This window comes from Crinia signifera, chromosome 2 (genome assembly GCF_055691185.1).
Source record: "Crinia signifera chromosome 2, ASM5569118v1, whole genome shotgun sequence".
Classification (NCBI taxonomy): Eukaryota; Metazoa; Chordata; class Amphibia; order Anura; family Myobatrachidae; genus Crinia; species Crinia signifera.
In genome coordinates this window covers 294,519,265-294,538,000 of record NC_139218.1, presented here as the reverse complement: position 1 = coordinate 294,538,000, position 18,736 = coordinate 294,519,265, and the positions used below count along the sequence as shown (strand labels likewise).

The window sequence follows — 18,736 nt, the reverse complement described above, 5'->3', positions numbered from 1 at the left end:
CTGCAAAAGGTATGCTATGCAATTTTCCTTAGCTACATTTGGTAAAGATTATGGGGGCAATTCAATTCAGCACCAACTGGATGTGCACATTTCTGTTTAATATGGTAAAATTTGGTCACTATGCAAATCTCTATGATTGAATAACCCCACTCTAATGGAAACTTGATGCTCTTCCAATGAACTTTGCTTACATCTAAACTTACTTGATGGGTATAAAAGGCAAACAAAAGCAGTTAAAAAAAGAATTACATCTGCTTATAATAAAAGACATTACAAAAAATAAATAAACTAAAATTTACTTTGGAATCATTTTTCAGTGGCTCACTTTTATACAAATTAAAGCAAACTTTATTTCTGAATATTGGCATACTTTAGTACAAAATATATCAAATAGATCTGTGGGGACATAGTTTAATGGTAGAGCAACATTTGGCAAATAATCTAAAGAAATTTAGTACATCTTTATAATAAAAACTATACTTTTTACTACAAAAGTACATTTGCAAATCAAATTGATTGATAAGTCAATAGGAAGCCAAATAACAAAAAGTAACAATGAAATAAAACTGTACAACAGTAGTAATGCAATGAAATAGAAAGTGCTAGAGCTTTAATGTATACACAAAATGCCCAGTACATAAAATACATTTAATATCTGGTATGGTTAAAACATGGATCAATTCCAACTCAGTGTTACAGTCTATGGATTTCATAATTCCCGATTCTTCTCAAGATGGTATTTTATAGCAGCAGTGGTTTACAGAATAATGTAGTATAATAGGCACACAGCTACAGTTCCAACTCACTGAGACATTACAGGCACTTAGGACTTTTAAAAACTCAAGTTAAAGCAGTTTTCAAAACCGTGAACACGCATGTTTTCATTAAACATTGTTACATGTAACATAAGCCAAAACAAAAAAATTCATTTCTCTAGACACTGGGTTGTTTCTTTATTAAACTAACAAAAAAATAATACACTTATGACCATACTTGTTCCCCTTCACTCGCCATCTGCTTACTAAACGCAAGTAGTGGTGGTGTGTATAGTCAAATAGATTCGCACCGACCTTGCAGTCATGGGTCACATGTTATGTTCCACTGGTCACGTGGTCCAAACTATGGCGGAAATTTATTAGGATGAGAGGTTCAGAAAGTGAGAGATTTGGTAAGAAAACTCTAGTTTTTTAAAAAAAATTTACACTGCAAAATTAGTTTGATTTTGCAGTGTAAATGATTGCCGCTTTTAAAAAAAAAACCTGGAAATTTCTTACCAAATCTCTCATCCTATTAAATTCCCCCCTATATTTACTGCCTGTGAACTAGCTGCTACCAGGGTGCAAACAGCCATCGACCAGCACATAAATGAATGAGAGTAAGCCTAGGCAGTATTTTGCTCCTAAAGCAGTATTTACCAGTACTTTTAAGTGAGGTTTTACCAATTAGGTCTGTAATAGTGAGTGTAGCTATTTTGTTTTGTAAGTCTGTTCCTCAGAAACCAAATGAAATATGAAAAAAAGTCACTTATGAATGTACTAAGCTAAATCACTTTAAAAAAATAAAATAAAAAAAAGTTCTTTCAATTACCATTAATGTTTTGTTTTTTGCAAATTCAAAAGATAATATCCACACCGACTAATGCTGTGTACACACGGGGGCGATAGGGGCTGAAATCGCTGGGAATATGGTCGCTGAGCGACCATATTGCCAGTGATTGGAGTGTGCACCAGCAATAAATCGCCGGGTGCTCGCTCCCGTTTTCAGCCCCTGAATGGTCGCTGGTCGGAGGAACATGCTCCTCCGACCAGTGACATCCCCTGCCTCTTCACCCAGCAGTGTTTAAATTTTCATCTGCAACCATCTCTGGTCGCAGATTAAAACGGGACACGGGGCAATATGATTGCTGAGCAATATATTGCTAGCAATATATTGCCAGCGATCATATTGCCCCGTGTGTACGCACCTTTAGATGCACTACATTTTACAAGCTATTAACTAGACCTTATTTGTGACATACTTCTCACAGTCACCAAACCTACTTTTGCAGGCACTACATGGTGATACTGAGACAGTGGTGTACTGAAGAAAGCCTTACAATGCACAAATGCAAATGCCTTTAGGTCTACATAATATAGAACTTTAGCTTGCAAAACTATACTGTACTCAAGTAGGAATATATAAAGTTACCTTTTGTAACCTGAAAAAGCAGACATCATGTCTTGCAGTCAGGGTGGGAGAGGCTATCTGGCACTTCCGGCAAATGCCATGTGAACCGATAAACTACTGGGCCCATCTGCCATTACCAAGATGGGATGGCTGTGTCCCCAAACAGGCTTGCTTCCAATAAAGATAGGGGTGTGCTGCAAGGCCAAGCCCCCCTGACACATGGCACACCCTTTGAACAAAATTATATGGTAGAATGAAGATTTTTATGGAGGATACCGGGAGGAGTATGATCCAGGAACTAGGGGGACAGGAGACTTGATGATTGGAAATAACAGAATATGGTAGGCACAAGGAAAATATGCTAGGCTGAATACAGTGTATAGTAGTAGAATATATATATTTATTTTGTTATGCTGTACTTATTATAGTGCTGTACCAAATGCAATATAGTATTATCAACATTTACTGTGCTAAGTTTGTGGTTAACTATTTCACAATGCAGGAGGCATTCCAGTAGATACAAATTACAACTATCCCACGTGCACGAGGATATGTACTGTGCAGCCTACTCTGTGGCCTACTGTACCTGCTATATTTCTGTCAACAGGCCCAGGTGCTTTTCAGGGTGTGTGGCCTAATCTTGGGAGGTGTGGTCATGTACCCTTTGAAATAAATTAAAAACAAAAAATATAATTTTAAGCAGCTCCACAGCCACATTACTACCAGAACAAAGATGGACTGCTGAAGCTGCTGCCAAGTAACAAGGGCCCCACCATCAGTTAATAAGTGATGTATTACTTATTAATAATATAGCCCAAATGGAATAATGAGAATTGTGTTGGGATTAGAAATCTGAGTGTATTCACAGGTTCTCAAACTGGGTCCTCAGGACTCCACACAGTACATGCTTTGCAGGTCTCCTCACAGAATCAAGTGAAATAATTAGCTCCGGTACTTGTGTAGTTTCACGGTGGCAGCTTATGCTACATTTGAAGCTACGTTATTAGCATAGCCCAACTGCTGCCTTACTTATGTAGTTACATGGCGGCAGCCTAAGCTAAGTTGTCTGCGCAGCCCAACGGCTGCCTAGCGCAGTGTCTCCGCGGCAGCCCTGCGTAGTTAGCGTAGTCACCGTACTGTCCCCGGGAGCCTACTGAGCGCCTCTCACAGCACCGGCATGATCCCCTCTCCAATGGCGGACACCGGTGGAGAGGGGATCATGCGGACGCCGACGGAGAGGCACTCCATCTGCTCTGAGCGCAGGAGCGTCTCAGTAAGTATTGCAGCAGGGTATGGAACCCTGCCAACAGGGTTAGGGGTTAGGTAGCGTGTGCGTCTCCTGCACAAAGGGGCGGTGCGGCCGCAAGTGCGTCTCATGCACAATAAAGGAGGCATTTGCCAGTGTTCCATACTGGCAAATGCCTCCATTTCAAACCCCCACTATCCACGCCGAGCCCGAAGCGTGGCGAGCACAGACACTTTATAAAATCAACTCCACGCCGACATGACTAGTGGGGGTATGAACAGGTCGGGAGGATGCGTAACGCGTGCGCTCGCCACGCTTCGGGCTGGTGTGGATAGTGGGGGCGTTTCAGGAACACATTCACACCTGTCATGTCAGGCAATGTAATAAGTGCTGACTGACTACGCTAACCGCGTAACACTGACTGACTACGCAAGCTCCAGCTTGCCACGAACGGTCACTAACAGGGATACTAACAGGGATGCCTGACTGACTACTTGTGTAGTTTCACGGCGGCAGCTTAAGCTACGCTATTAGCGTAGCCCAGCAGCTGCGGCAACACTACCCAGCCGTAGGGACGCTGACTAAGCTTCCCGAGGGAACACTACACTGATTCTGACAGGGACGCTACGCTAACTATGTAACTGCCGCTGTGAAACTACACAAGTACCTTGGCTCCACTTGTTGATCTTTTAAAATGTGTCAATCAGTAATGAATGCACCTGTCCGGTGACTTAGAAAACGAGAACTGTGTGGGGTCCTGAGGATCGAGTTTTAGAATCACTGTAATGATTATATTGAGGCATTCATGTGCAGAGGATATGCTATAGAAACTGAGGGTGTTTATTTACCAAGATGGGAATTCTATTGACAATGGGATGTTGCTATGGACAACCAATCAGAATCTACTTCTTATTTTAGAAAATACATTGGATCTGATTGGTTGCCCATAGCCACATCCCATCTTCAATATAACTCCTATCTTAGTAAATAAACCTGTAGGTAACTGACTGAAAACTATCTCCATGGAGAGCAATACCACCTACGTCTCAGGAAGTGGAAATGCATATAGTATAAAAATAAATAAGATGAAAATAAAATGGGTCTCTTACATGATTACGAAGTATAACGTCTACAGCAAACATGTTCAAAAGCTCTATTCATATACAATGACGGTTGCTTGTACAGGGTGATCCTCATGTTTTGGTACATTTTGATTCTTCATCAATATCTGAAAATGATTGATTTGACAAGTGGGAAGGGCCTATTTACTGAGTACGTGCAAATGATATCTGCATTATGTAAGTAAGAAGATGTGCCATTTACCTTGAGCAAAATATACCTGGCAGCAGAATTTAAATTGCGTACCTTTTGATATTATGGAAACCTAGATTATGCTTTTCCTTATTCCGAATGCTTCAAAATGAATTCAAAGTGATCATACTTCTGGCGATAGACTTTACATATAATTTCTGTGTTATGGTCCCTACATTTCTCAAATGGTCATTTAAAATGTGAATAAATTAGCTCTGCGTACAATATAAATAAAGCGAAAATGAGGGGAAAAAAATAAATCTGCAGATGAGTTCATCAGCTTGCCATGCAATATACTTAGGTTTTAAGGTGCTATTCCATATATTCACTGGAATTAAACCGGTTTTAGATTATTACCAAGTGGGCATCATATCTGGAAACCAGACTCTGCCAAGATGCTTTGAAACTTCCCAATGAATTTGCTCCGGATTATACTTCTGATCAGGAATTAATACTTCTTCCATTATAGAAAGCTGGGACAGGCGACCTCCACACATCTTTACAAACTCTACAAAAGCAGAGCAAGAGACTTCACACTCCCCAAGACCTATGGCTGACAGGCTTTTACAACGCTCTGCAATGCGAATCAGTTCCTCATCAAGAGGCCGAAGTCCATTAGCGCACACGACCAGTTCCACTAGCCGAGGACATGTCATGCCAACACGACCAAGCACTTCCTTGCTTACAGATCTCCCAAAGTATAGGTGTGTAACTGGTGTTTCGTAATGGAAAAATGGATCAAACTCCTCTTCGTAGAGGAAAAAGTACATGACCAAATTCACCTTAGGAGAGTGTTTTATCAAAGCATCCCAGCTGCTTTTCTGAATGGTGTGAAATGGAGTTTGTCCTGGGTTCTCACTTACAACATCAATGCGCAGGTGTTCCAGGCGGACATGTTTTTCTGAAGACAGTGCCAGGAGAAGCTCATCGCTGAGCAAGTAATAGTTCAAAGCCAGCTCCCGCAGACCGTGACACTGATCTGCTACACACAGAATTCCTGAAATTGTATTTGAAATATTTTAGTCATCAACTAAAAAAACTTAACATTTCAACAACCTAAGGAATAAGTAAATACTGTTCCTTATGATAATTACAAAACAGTAATCAATGTGACTTCACAGAAGGTCATCTCCCACCGTTTGTACTTAAAATGTTTTCCAAATTAGCTTATATGTACAGCATTCTAGAACTTGGAGGATCTATTGGAAACACTTCTGGACTTATTTTGTGGGGTTCTACATAAATCATGGCTCTTTTTGCAGGAATACTGCAGTGATAGAACTTTTCTGCAACAATAGAATGGGGTCCTATATGCTGGTAGTTTAAAAAAAAAATAAGAAACCATTCAGCACAAACAAAACTGCTACAGTTGTTCAAAAGCACAGCATAAGTAAAGATTAATTAAAAACGATAAACAGTTTATAATACATGGTATTACCTGCAGGAGAAACATGTGGACAGCTGCTCATTTTCAGAAGTTTCAATGTGTCGCTGTTGTTTGCCACCAGTACTTTTAAAGATGGATCATCAACTGGTGTATCATCAATTTTAAGTGAAGAGAGTGATTTCGAATTGACAAATACAACAGTAAGTGCAGAGATGAAGTGTGACTATGAAACAGAAACACAGAGATTGTTATTTCTGCAAAATGACATTACTTTGATGTAAATCAGGCCCATTCACAGTGCAAATTTACTAACATTAACAGCATTTTATATAAATAGTGGTCTATCTAATAGTGACAATTAAATATGTTCCTTCAATTGTTTTATAGGAAAGCTCCCTAACCCCCTCTCATAACATCAGATAGGTGTATTAAATTCAGACTTTTTTTGTATATTTGAACTACATTATTTTTTGTATTATATCGTTTTAATTTCAGGTGGTCCCCAGCAGCAGTATTACAGGAACAGGAGACTATCAGGAGCAGCTCTGGAGAAGTCCACACTGGCACCTCAAGTACAGTAATTGAAGCTGCAGCTTAATTTCAAAAGAACACCTTGTGTATATAGATGCTCATAACCAGAGGTGTTTCTGAAGCTGCACTAATTACTAGAGACAGGATTATATGCAACAAAAAAAGCTTGAAATATGCATGCAAATATGCATGAAAAATACTTAAAATATGCATGAAAAGTGTTAAAATATGCTACATTAAATAATAAAAAAAGTAATTTTTTACTTATTTAAATTAAATATCAGCATACAATTCGTTGTAAATAAACCTCAAAAATAGGCCCACAGCATCTGCAGATGTCTAGTGTTGTGCACAGGATTTTTTCTTCCTGGCTGCTACAGCAAACTGCAGCGTCCAAAGCTTTTGTTGCATCAACTACACGGACCCTCATCTCCAGCGCCGATGGATCAAATGTCAGCATAGCGTGTGAGGGCGGCGCAGTGGAAGGCTTCCTCCCTGTGCCGCATACTCACTGTGACTAAGCATTTTCTCCGCGCCGTGTGATGTCACAACCCTTCCGCCCGCCTCCTCTGCTGCAGAAGTCTGTCACTTGGTGTAAAGTCCCAGGCCAGGGGCAGGCAAAGGTTCAGGAGCTTCGTAATGGCATCTGCCCCGACTGACTTTTATCAACATGGATTGGCAGCCTAGAGCACTGTCAGACATAGCGTACATCTAAGGTTCCCCACGCACATATTGCCCCAGGCTGCACACTCTACCACTACGTGGCCAGCAGCAACAGGGCAAAGCAGTGCTGTGACTTGCGGGTGGGAAGAGGGCCAAAAATATGCACCACCACTAGATTTTAGGTAAAATATGCAATAACCAGTGACACTGGGCAAAATATGCAAATGCATATAATCCTGTCTCTACTAATTACATTAACAATGACTTGTGACTAAACAGTTACATAACATTGTTGGCAGCAAAGCATTATCCTGGTGGATTTATCCTGCTGACCACTGCATTTACATGTAATTATTCCCAACATAGATCCAAAATATCTATAGGACATATATGGAATATATCAGATTCTCCGCCTCGTACGAAACTGCAGTTGCTAGTAATGCCATTAACATTAGTAATTACTATATTTACTAAGAAAAATGTTAAGTTTATGGTTGTTACCTTTGCTCACTGAGTAGGTGTTTTGTTAGACTGTTTTTTTTTACTGAATACATGGTTTACAAGTGTATAGCTACAGCTTACTGTCTTACCTGATAATTTAGATGTGCGTTTGTGTTCTCCAACCAAAGCACTATTATTTATTTAGTTTGTATGTTGTGTGGCTTACGCCCATTTCTCACAGCTGATTGGGCCAGCAACATTTCATTTATGTAATTTTGTTAGAAAATCAGTGAATAGATTTTAATATTAATTTCAATAGCACCGTCTATAGTGATTTGTTATCTACTGTTCTAGAATTTAATACATATAGAAGATTACATTACTTTATAAAAGTGCAAATAACATGTATACTAAAACAACATAGCCTGTACTGTACCTTTGGTAAATCCATAAAACTTGGTCGAGCCGTTGAAATAAGTCCAAGTGTTTTCAAAGAACAATTTACCAGTTGTGATAGGATATTGCATGCAGCCTCTGCTGACTCCTTACTGCTATCAACCTGAAAATAGAGTAGTAATTAATTACCTAATACTTCTATCAAGTCTATACATTAACATGTAAAACAAGCACAAAAAGATTCTCAGGGTTGGTGCGCACAATAAACCAGATGCAGTTTAGTACAACATATATAAAAGTGAAATCCCACTTCCACTTAAGCAATAGAGTAATATGGTTCCAAGCGCCACTGGTGTTCACAATATTAAATGCACCCAATGTGGATGTAAATAAATTATAAAGTCACCACAGAGGGTAATGATCCCCTTAAAGGTTGGCAGATGTCAATAATCCAGCAGATAGGTCAACGTCAGCTCCATATGCTGGATGCTGCACGAAAACTGCAGCATCACAAGGTGCCCTTTGTGCCGTTCCAGGCTCTGTTACAGGATTCACCTTAATTGTGCACATTGAAACTAAAGGCACAATTAAGGTGAATCCTGCGCTTGGAACCATATTACTCTGCTTGTTATGTAAACCAAGCAGACAGAAGACGGTTTATAGAAAGCAGTAGTATCCCTCTCCCTGCACTTGTGGCGAGGAAAGTGCTGAAAATATGCAGCATGACCTTTCTAACTGATAACACCAGCAACACTTCTAAATAGTGTAAATTTATAATTATTTTCTTCATCTTGATATGCAACACTTATATATCTGTGTGCAATGTAGCCTGAATCTGTAAACAAAGCACAATGACACAAAGGTGGGCACTACATCCTAGGATTTCATACACAGATTCAGACCGAGTCAAATACAGATCTACAAATGTCACAATAGCCATTGCAGTCATGTGAAGCAGATCAGTCGCATCGAGATTTGACTACAAATGCAAATTTAGGTGAAACCTGTGTGGCACAGGTCCAGGCATGCTGGTATGGGCTGTTATGTGTGACTGCAGTAACCGTGTATGAGAACATTCCTGTAGATTGCTTTGCTATCAACCCTTCAGTGAAGTGATAAAGAAAAAGTTCTTCAAAAACTAGATAAGTTTAAATCTGGATATTGCTGGACATTTGAAGCCTACAATCTTGTCATTTTCCTCAAAGGTACTGTAGTTCTGACAATGCCTGACGATAAGTTTTGTGGGTACTTGTTTCCTAGCACGGCGCCCACGATTTTGATCTTATTACATCTTATACAATCGCATTGTGCATGCAATATAGCGGCATGCGATGCGATTTTTAATTGTACAAGCACCCTGATGGGTGCTTTCAATGTTAAATACACCACTGTGCCCGAAGCGTGGCGAGCCCCACAAGGAGACAATGATAAACTTTACATGTATTACGCGTCCCCTCACGGGGCTTGCCACGCTTCGGGCTCGTATTCCGCGTCCGCCCGCCACATTTCGGGATCGGTGGCTCGCTACGCTCGCCTCACTATCTAAAATCAACTACACGCCGACATGGATAGTGGGTGTATGAAGAGGTCGGAGGACGCGTACCACTGCCCCTCGCGGGCTGGCTGAACTTGATAGTGGGGGTGGCGTTGACAATGGGGGTGCATTTAACATTGTAAGCACCCATCAGGGTGCTTGTACAATTAAAAATCGCATCACATGCCATTTGCTGGCATGCAATGCTATATTTCATTGTACAGGCACTCCTGTTAATTTAACATGAATATCGCATCGTACACCACTAAGTATGGTATGCGATGGGCGCCGTGCTAGGAAACAAGTACCGTTTTGTGTTATGATCTTTCTGTAGGATGAATCATTGACCAATTAAGTATAAACCAGATAGTAATGCAACATACCATTAATCCTTTTAGTTCAGGGTACTAATTACTCTGTTCAAGTCATTGTGCGGTATTCAATGAGAATACCTGCGAGGTGCAGCGAATCCTTTTTAGGATTCGCTGCACATTCGCCACGTTCCGGAGCCGGCGGGCTCCGGTATTCAACGTGTCAGGGGCTCGCTGCCCCTGACTGGCGAATATGAGCTCCTGCGGCGTATGCCGCAGGGAGCCTGAGGACGGTGGCAGGCAGAGAGATGGAAGTCTCTCTGCCTAGCCCAGAACGTTTGTGGGGGTTAGGTGGGCTCCCCGGGTGCCAGGCAGCACAGGCTGCCCCCCGGGGGTGCCAGCAGGGGACCTATATTCACTATACCCGATCGTAACGATCGGGTGCAGTGAATATATGAATATGTAATGAGCGGCTCGGCTCCAGCGCCTTCTGCTGGCTGCTGTGTAAAAAAAAAAATAATAATAATTTTTTTTTTAAATTAAATATATATTCATGTGCTTACAGCACATGAATAAAAGTAGCATGCCCCTCCTCAGAATAAAATTCCTGATTTTTTGACACCAAATGTAAAAAACAAAACACTTTATTTTAAAAGTTCACATTCCACTTCTCCATAAAAAGATAGCGATTGCTACTCGGTGAATCATGGCGAAAAAAACCTTCAAATGTATTCGCCATGTGGTCATTGAATAGGGTGATTCACCGTTTTAGTCAAAAATTTGCCAAACAGCACAAATTCGCCATAAAAACATGGCGAATCAGGCTCATTGAATACCGCCCATTGAGTCAGGATGCAGCAAGTCCCAGACCAACATACCTTCCCATCCGTGTTTGTCACAGAGGTTTATTTACTAAACTCCTTCCCAACATGTTTAAAGAAGAAAATGAAAGCACATGGGTTGTTCTGCTTTTGAAAGCATTGCCCTTTTACATTTTTGGTTTAAACATGCTGGGAGTAAATAAATCCCACACTGAGGAACATCTTTTTTGCCTGCTCAATAATGTAGAAGAACCCCGCCTGATGAACACAAGATTTCAAATTTTGCTTGGACTTTTCTCCAGACTTCAGTAATCCAATGACTGCTTTATAACAAGCCTTTTGTTTTTGGAAATAGATAAGGGTGCAAGTACAATGACCAATAAAAGAAAGGCGTTTCATAAATAGAATGTTAAGGGCAGCACAGATGGTGTCATGGTTAGCATTACAGTACTGAGGTCATGAGTTCGAATCCCACCATGGCACTAACTGTGCGGAGTTTGTATAGTCTCCGCATGGTTGCTTCCTCCCACAATCCAAAAATATACTGGTAAGTTAATTGGCTCCCAAAAAAAACATGTGGTAGGGAATATAGATTGTAGAAGTGCTGCAGAATGTGTGTGCTATATAAATAACTGGTAATAAATACATAATAATATGTTACACAAAATACTAGGATAAGTAGTAATGCAAATGAACTACTATATTAACCCCTTGAGTGGTGGGTTTTCCTGGGGAAGGACAAACCTACCAGGGCGGGTTTATCCTGCCCCAGAAATACTCACCACTCAAGCTTCGCTGCAGCCGCTGCCTTCTGTGACAGCCCCTGCTCCCTCGGGAGCGGCTGCTTCCGGCTTCGACTTTTTTGGTCGTGCGCAGGTGTTTGTGTGTTCAGGAGCCCCAACACATGAACGCCCGAGTGGCCCTGAACTTCCCGAGCAGGGTGGTGGGGCTGGGCGGCGGCAGAGGAGTTGCTACAAAAGTGGATTGCCTCATACAACCAACAAAATGTGAAATGAAAACAGTAAAAAGAAACAACCTACCGCTCACTTCAGTAATATATTAACTTTCTGGTATACAGGGATATGTGACAACATACCTTAAAGCTGACATACTGTAGGTGATTTGAGTGCCTCTTAATAATCTGTTTGATCAGGTCAGGATGGGTTGCCTTCAGATAAGATGTTGCTGGTTGATTTAGTTCAAATTCAAAGCACCTCCAAAGGTCAGGCATGTGAAATACATGATTCCAGTTTCTGCACGCTTGTGAGGCATGTGCACGATCGGGAAGAGGCAAATACTGAAAAATCTGCAGTATTATGTCAGGAAGTAGATTGCCCCAGTCATGATCCTTGGATATTGTTGCAGATTCATCCCCTAAATGTCTTCTCTTTGACAATTCCTCCAGCTCTCCGACTGATGCACTTATGGAGGTGTTACTATCCATGCTTCCTCTTTTCATCCTGTAAGTAAAAGACACAAATTAAACATTTAAACATAATTCGATGGCAGATAAGAACTACATGGCCCATCGTAAGGGTTTCTGGCACACAGAAGAATGCCACACCATTAGTGCCTCAAATGTTGTGGCTAGCAAATAGAAATGACAGAAGTGAGTAGTTGGTACTGTTAATTTGCTTAATGTGACGTCTGCTTTGTGGCACCATATATACAAGAAAAATTTATTCATTTTAGTTTTCTTTAAATTGTAAAAATTAATTGTCTTGCTGTATTTACTGAAACCTTAAGGTCCATACACACTGGGTAATTGTGCCCAGCATGTATGGATAGCGATGATGGCTATCATCGCTGGGGGGGGGGGGGGGGGTGTATGCCCCTGCCCGGCGCAGATAGCGGATATGCAAAGCCGTCCTCAAAGCCACTCATCTGCTGGTAATACCAGCAGATGAGCAGCTTTCCCAGTGATGATGCGGGAGCACGCAGCAGCACTCACCGCCGGGGCATACACACTGGGCGGCTCTCAGCTCACAGTCTGACTTACTATATAGTTTAAACAATAAATAATTTCTGATATGTTGCAAATATTATATAAGTAGTAATTCATTAAAAAACAGGCCAAGTTATGTTTTATTTCCAATATCAATGAAGCCAGGCAACAGGAAATGAGCACCAATGGATTATTGAAAATACTAACACGTGAGCATAACTTCTGATTGTCCGCATAGTTTATACTTGGTAGCCACCAGCACTGGTTTGCACTATTTGATTTGGTCCTGGACCAACAATTCAGGGCACCCCTGTAAGTGTCCCAAGGCATAGTTTTGGAACCACTGCATTGGGGTGATCCCTTTGTCACCTAGTACACCCATTTCATTTTGCTTTTATAATAGTAATAATAGTGGAAAAGTGAGTCAGTAGAGACATGTGCCATGGCAACCAATTGGCTGCTCTGTATAAATTTTATAGTATGCAAATGTTTATGTCACTTTAGTGCTGACTGGCTGCTTCATGTTTAAGATGGGTACACACAAAGATTTATCTGTCTGGTAGGAACAAAAATGTGGTAACGTATGGGATCAAAGTACAATCAATAACTTGCTTCCACCTGCTGGAAAGCAGACAATGGTCATTCAGACAAATAGGATAAAAGACCAGACTGCTCCATTCATCAAGGTCTGTCATTCCGGAGCTTGTAGTGTCCGGTCCAGTGGGGCTGTCTGTGACACCTGTCACCAGGGAGAGGAGGAGAGAATAAAGCCTGCCTGTATGGTCTGGGTATGTAGCAAAACAGCAATGGTGCAGCTGTAATCTCCCCTTACCCATGTCCCTGGTGAAATCTATCAAAGGCATCCCCCTGGACAAGACACCCCCCCCCCCCCCCCCCCCCCCGACCAGAAACTACAAGCTCACTTCCGGTCCAGCGTCTTGTCCAGCTCCAGTTTTTACTTAGTATCTTGGATGAAGCCATACCTTCCAACATGACCCTCTCCAGGAGAAAAATGCTCTAGTCCCAGTCTTCCCTCTTAATTTATGATTACCATCACCTGTGATTAAACCCCTTAGTTATTAATTAACCCGTTTAAAACCGGTGATGGCAATCCATGCAGCTCGATTGTAGTATATCGCTACGATGCAGCATACCACCACCGCTGGGTACTGTTACCCCTCTGAGTACCATACCTCCCAACACGACCCTCTCCAGGAGGGACACAATGCTCTGTTTCTGGACTTCTATGGTAATGTATGATTGCCATCACCTGTGGTGAGCTAGTTAATTGATAAGAAAGGTTGTTTACCACAGCTGATGGCAATCATACATTAAGAGAAAAGTCCATGGGCGGTATTCAATGAGCTGAATCGTTGGTCACAACGATTCAGTTTTTTCATTCGCCAGCCAATCGCCGGTTTTTTGCTGCCAATCGCCATGCATGGGGATTCGTGTGGAGTCGCCGAGTCACCCTATTCAACGTGGCTGAGAATCGCCGGCCCTAACGGCGATTCTCAGCCAACCCTGCGTTTCCCTAAACAGCTTCATTAATGTCGTCAGTGTTTAAAAAATTGCAGTGAAATGCAAGACAAATGCAAATTACCCTGAATAAACGCTTCCAATACAGCAGACGGCAAAATCTGGGTAATCTGCACAAAGGCCAAACGAAGGAGTGAGGTGGGGAGGAGAATCATGGGTAAGTGAGGTGCACCATGGGTAAGAACAGTGCTTTGTGGGAGAAAAAAAAAATACCTGAAAAAATTAAATATATATTTGTATAGCACTTCTACGACCATCACATCACACAAGGGCAGCAAATAATAATTCATTACACTTGCACAGTTAAATAGAACACTTAAAACCAATTATTTGACATGTTCCTATAAAAGTTCACCAGAAAAAGATGACGAGGGACACTCGGTGAGGAACGGCGATATGTAACAAGAAAAAGGAATCGCCAACTTCTCATTGAATACACTTTTGGCGATTCCCCTCGACTACCGGCGATTCCCCATGAAAAATCCTATAGACTAAAAACGGCGATTTGGAGAGAATAACATTTGGCGATTGGTGCTTCATTCACCGGTCCTCATCGGCGATTATAGGTCATTGAATAGGGTGATTCGCATTTGGAGCTCCAAAAATCACCGTCAGACACGAAAAAAACACAGAATCGCCATAAAACTTGGCGATTCTGGCTCATTGAATACCGCCCCATGAATAGAGCATGCTGTCCCTCCTGGAGAGGGTCATGTTGGGAGGAATGGAGGACACCCTGTCTAATGTGTACCAATCTGTAGTGTAAACTGGTGCAGGGTTACCTACCTGACCCTCTCCTTCAGGGAGAAAACGCTCTGTTCCCAGACTTCCCTGGTAATGTATGATTGCTATCACCTTTCTTATCAATTACCCACAGGTGATGGCAATCCTACATTACCATGGTAGAAGGAGTGGGTCAGGTAGGCAACCCTGAACTAGTGACAGTGCCCAAACTAGCCACACAGTCATGTAACACCAATGACTGGGCAATAAAGCTGCAACTATCCATTGTGAACCCGCATTTTTGGAACTGACATAAATAATCAGCAGGACGACACAAGCAGGTGTCAGGGGGATGTCATGTGACCACATAGAACTAAGTTAGCAGCAGCAGCCCCCCTCCTCCTCCCGCTGACGGACATCACGTGACGCGGGCATATACTAGTGTACGTTGTATGTACAGTACCTGTATGGTGGCTATCTGATGATCGCTGATTGCTCTCGCCTGCTCCCGGTTACATTAGCCCGGCACCGCGGTATTGTGTATCCGCTCCCCGTCACAGCGCAGGCCTCCTCTCGCCCTCATTAGACAGATATCTCCTGGACGCTCAACACGACCAAAAACAACAGCAAGGAGGCCGCCGGCGGTGCCCCCAGAATCACAGATCCGCTCACGTCGAAGCTTTTCCCTCTGTGTCGCGCTACGGCGGCTGTCAGGCTCGCATTGTTATTGTTGTGACTGTCTCGTCTGGTAAGATGGCGGCGATGGCGCGTAACCCCTCAAGAGATGGCAGCACTTGTTGTGGAAAGACGGGTTGGAGACGGTCGCGCGCGCCAGTTCTGCGAAAAGAGCGCGCACGGAGAGGGGGAGTGGCCTGCCCATGGGAGCGCGCTCTGCACCTCGGCTCGCGCGGCTGTATTAATGATTATAATATAATGTCCGTGGCTTTACTCTGTGTGCCACTGTGCCTATATTCAGTGGGTGATGTTTTTGCTTAAAAAAAGGAGCTTGATCTGCGAGATCCCTGTGTTTTGGCCACTATAGGCCAAAAATCACAGTTTTTGCATATTCCTTTACACTCAAACAAATTTTGTGAAAAAGTAATAGTTGAAAATTAAAAACTGGCGGCATTGACTAAGCATGGGTGCAGATTTAATAGCTCTGATATCAGAGCCTATTGAATTCTCACCTACTGTATAACTTATATTGTGTACCAATACAGGCGCAGTCGCACCCAGAATATAGGCGCATTGCATAACATTTTAAACAACAGAACCTGCTTGTCCATACTACTGTATCACTATAGTTTTTGAATAAGACATATTTTAAGAGTAAAAGGTGTACAAAATACATTTGCGTCTGCGGACTCACCTGAAAACCACACGTTACTGTATGTGTAATGAAACTTGGAGTGCAGGGACAATAGCTGAAAGTGGACATACAGTATTAGCATATATTTACACACCATGTAGTTAGTATGCACATAATGTTGTAATAACAGCAGTATGGATGGCGACAACAAAATCACAACTGCTGACATTACCACCAGGAAGAATCCCAGCATGCAGCATAACATTTTCAACAGCAGAACCTGCATGTGCCTACTATTACCATCATTTTTAATAAGGCTCATTTCAAATGTAGACAACGTAGAAAAGACAATCGTGTCTACCCGGCCGATGCTTGGTTGTTTGGCAGCCCCCAGCAAACACTCATTTTGTGCCTTCCCATAATTTACAAAAAAAGGATGTACAGTATGTTGGCCTTAGCAGTAGTGCATTGTATACACATGAAGTACCAAGTAACAGCAGTGCCTTAATTAGACATTTTAGTGCCCTGTGCACAAAAATACCCCCCCCCCCCCAACACACACATACACAAAAAACAAGGACAACAGCCCTCATTCTGATCAGTTTGCTACTTTGCGAATTCGCAACGGTGAGCGATGTTGAAGATCTGCACATAAGTGAATATGTGCAGGTCTTCACTGCGGGCGCCCTCGGAGCCTTGTATAGTCTCTTGGTGCTCACAGTAGGGGGGTATCGTGTAGGAGGTGGGTATAAAAATCAGCAGTTTGGATGCTGCTTTGCGAGCCAACCAGAATTAGGTCCAATGTGCGCTGAAGGCTTGTGGCCCAAATTTTGCATGTGGCTTTGACACATAATAGTACCAATTCACATTACACCATACAGTAGTGTCACTTATACACTATGTGCCAGCTACAGGTCCTTAGACACACTGAGTCTGGATTAGGCACACCGTAATACATATTACATATTATGGCGTACAGTGTGGCAGCTCTCCCGGAATCCACACTTCCGGGTACTGCTTTGCACTCACCTGTCAGATACTAGAGATGCAGGAACACCTCTAGTGCCTATGTGAAACAAGATGGCCGACATCTTTGGAGGAACGCAGGGTCTTCGTATGTTGACAGAGACTTTGTACCCCATGGAACGTGTGCCCTTCCTGCCCGGTTATCCCAGAAATTTTATTTTTGTAGATTTAAATATTATGACAGGTCCAGTGACCCAGCAGGGGATAGCTAATGGAGGGGATCACCTCTCTGGGTTTGAGCACCCCCACCGTGCTTACTCTGCTTACTGAGTTTCGCCGTCCCTGGCCTCTACTGAATCACTCTATGCCATGGCACAAGAATGGATGTTTAATGCTAAAGGACAATAGATGTACCAGGACACAGCTGTATTATAGAGAAAGCACCATGTCCCTACTCCCTGCCAGTCAACATCATCATTCAGAATTGAATTGAGCTCATACAAATTATTTGCCAGCACAATACACAACCACTTGGGCTGTTTAATTTATTCCATTTAACCACTTTGGCATATTTACAAGTGTTTCTAAAATATTAAGTGGTACTCTTTACCTAGCACGGCGCCCATCGCGGCCATCGCATGCACTAAAAAACGGGTGCGACGCGATGCCCGCGATTTCCCATAGGGATCAATGTTAAAAGTGTGATTGGACGCGATTTTAGTGTTCAATGCCCGCGATTTTTCCATAGGAAACAATGTTAAATGGGCCACAGAGCCCAAATAGTCCCCCTGAAGTCTGAAATGGCCCCCACAATTGTTAACGCCACCCCACGATCAACGTGAACCCGAAGCGTGGCGAGCGCAGCGAGCCCGCGAGGGGTGGCGGTACGCGTCCTCCGACCTTTTCATACCCCCACTATCCACGTCGGCGTGGAGTTGAGAATAGAATAGGGTGGCGAGCGTAGCGAGCCACCGAGCCCGAAGCGTGGTGAGCGCAAGCGGATACCTTCACAGGTAAACGCGTCCCTTCGCGGGCTTCACAGGTATCCGCGTCCGCTCGCCACGCTTCGGGCTCGGTGGCTCGCCACACTATTTTATTCTCAACTCCACGCCGACGTGGATAGTGGGGGTATGAAAAGGTCGGAGGACGCGTACCGCCGGCGCTCGCCACGCTTCGGGTTCACGTTGATCGTGGGGTGGCGTTAACAATTGTGGGGGCCATTTCAGACTTCAGGGGGACTATTAGGGCTCTGTGGCCCCTTTAACATTGTTTCCTATGGACAAATTGCGGGCATTGAGGTATTTAACACAAAAATCGCGTCCAATCACACTTTTAACATTGATCCCTATGGGAAATCGCGGGCATCGCGTCGCACCCGTTTTTTTAGTGCATGCGATGGCCGCGATTTTTTACCCCTGATGACCGCGATGCCAATCGCGGGTGCCGT

The 18,736-nt window shown here is 42.9% G+C and overlaps 1 protein-coding gene across 1 annotated transcript; it reads right to left on the bottom strand.

Annotated features, from left to right (window-relative positions):
- Positions 1 to 583: 583 nt before the first annotated feature.
- On the bottom strand, positions 584 to 15,853 carry FBXL3 (F-box and leucine rich repeat protein 3). The gene is made up of 5 exons (XM_083168842.1): positions 15,478 to 15,853; positions 11,904 to 12,267; positions 8,182 to 8,304; positions 6,162 to 6,333; positions 584 to 5,720 (listed from the first exon to the last, which is right to left on the bottom strand). Exons 2-5 carry the CDS (start codon positions 12,264 to 12,266, stop codon positions 5,077 to 5,079), a joined length of 1,302 nt encoding a protein of 433 aa, XP_083024968.1. The 5' UTR covers position 12,267; positions 15,478 to 15,853; the 3' UTR covers positions 584 to 5,076.
- Between the last annotated feature and the right edge of the window lie 2,883 nt (positions 15,854 to 18,736).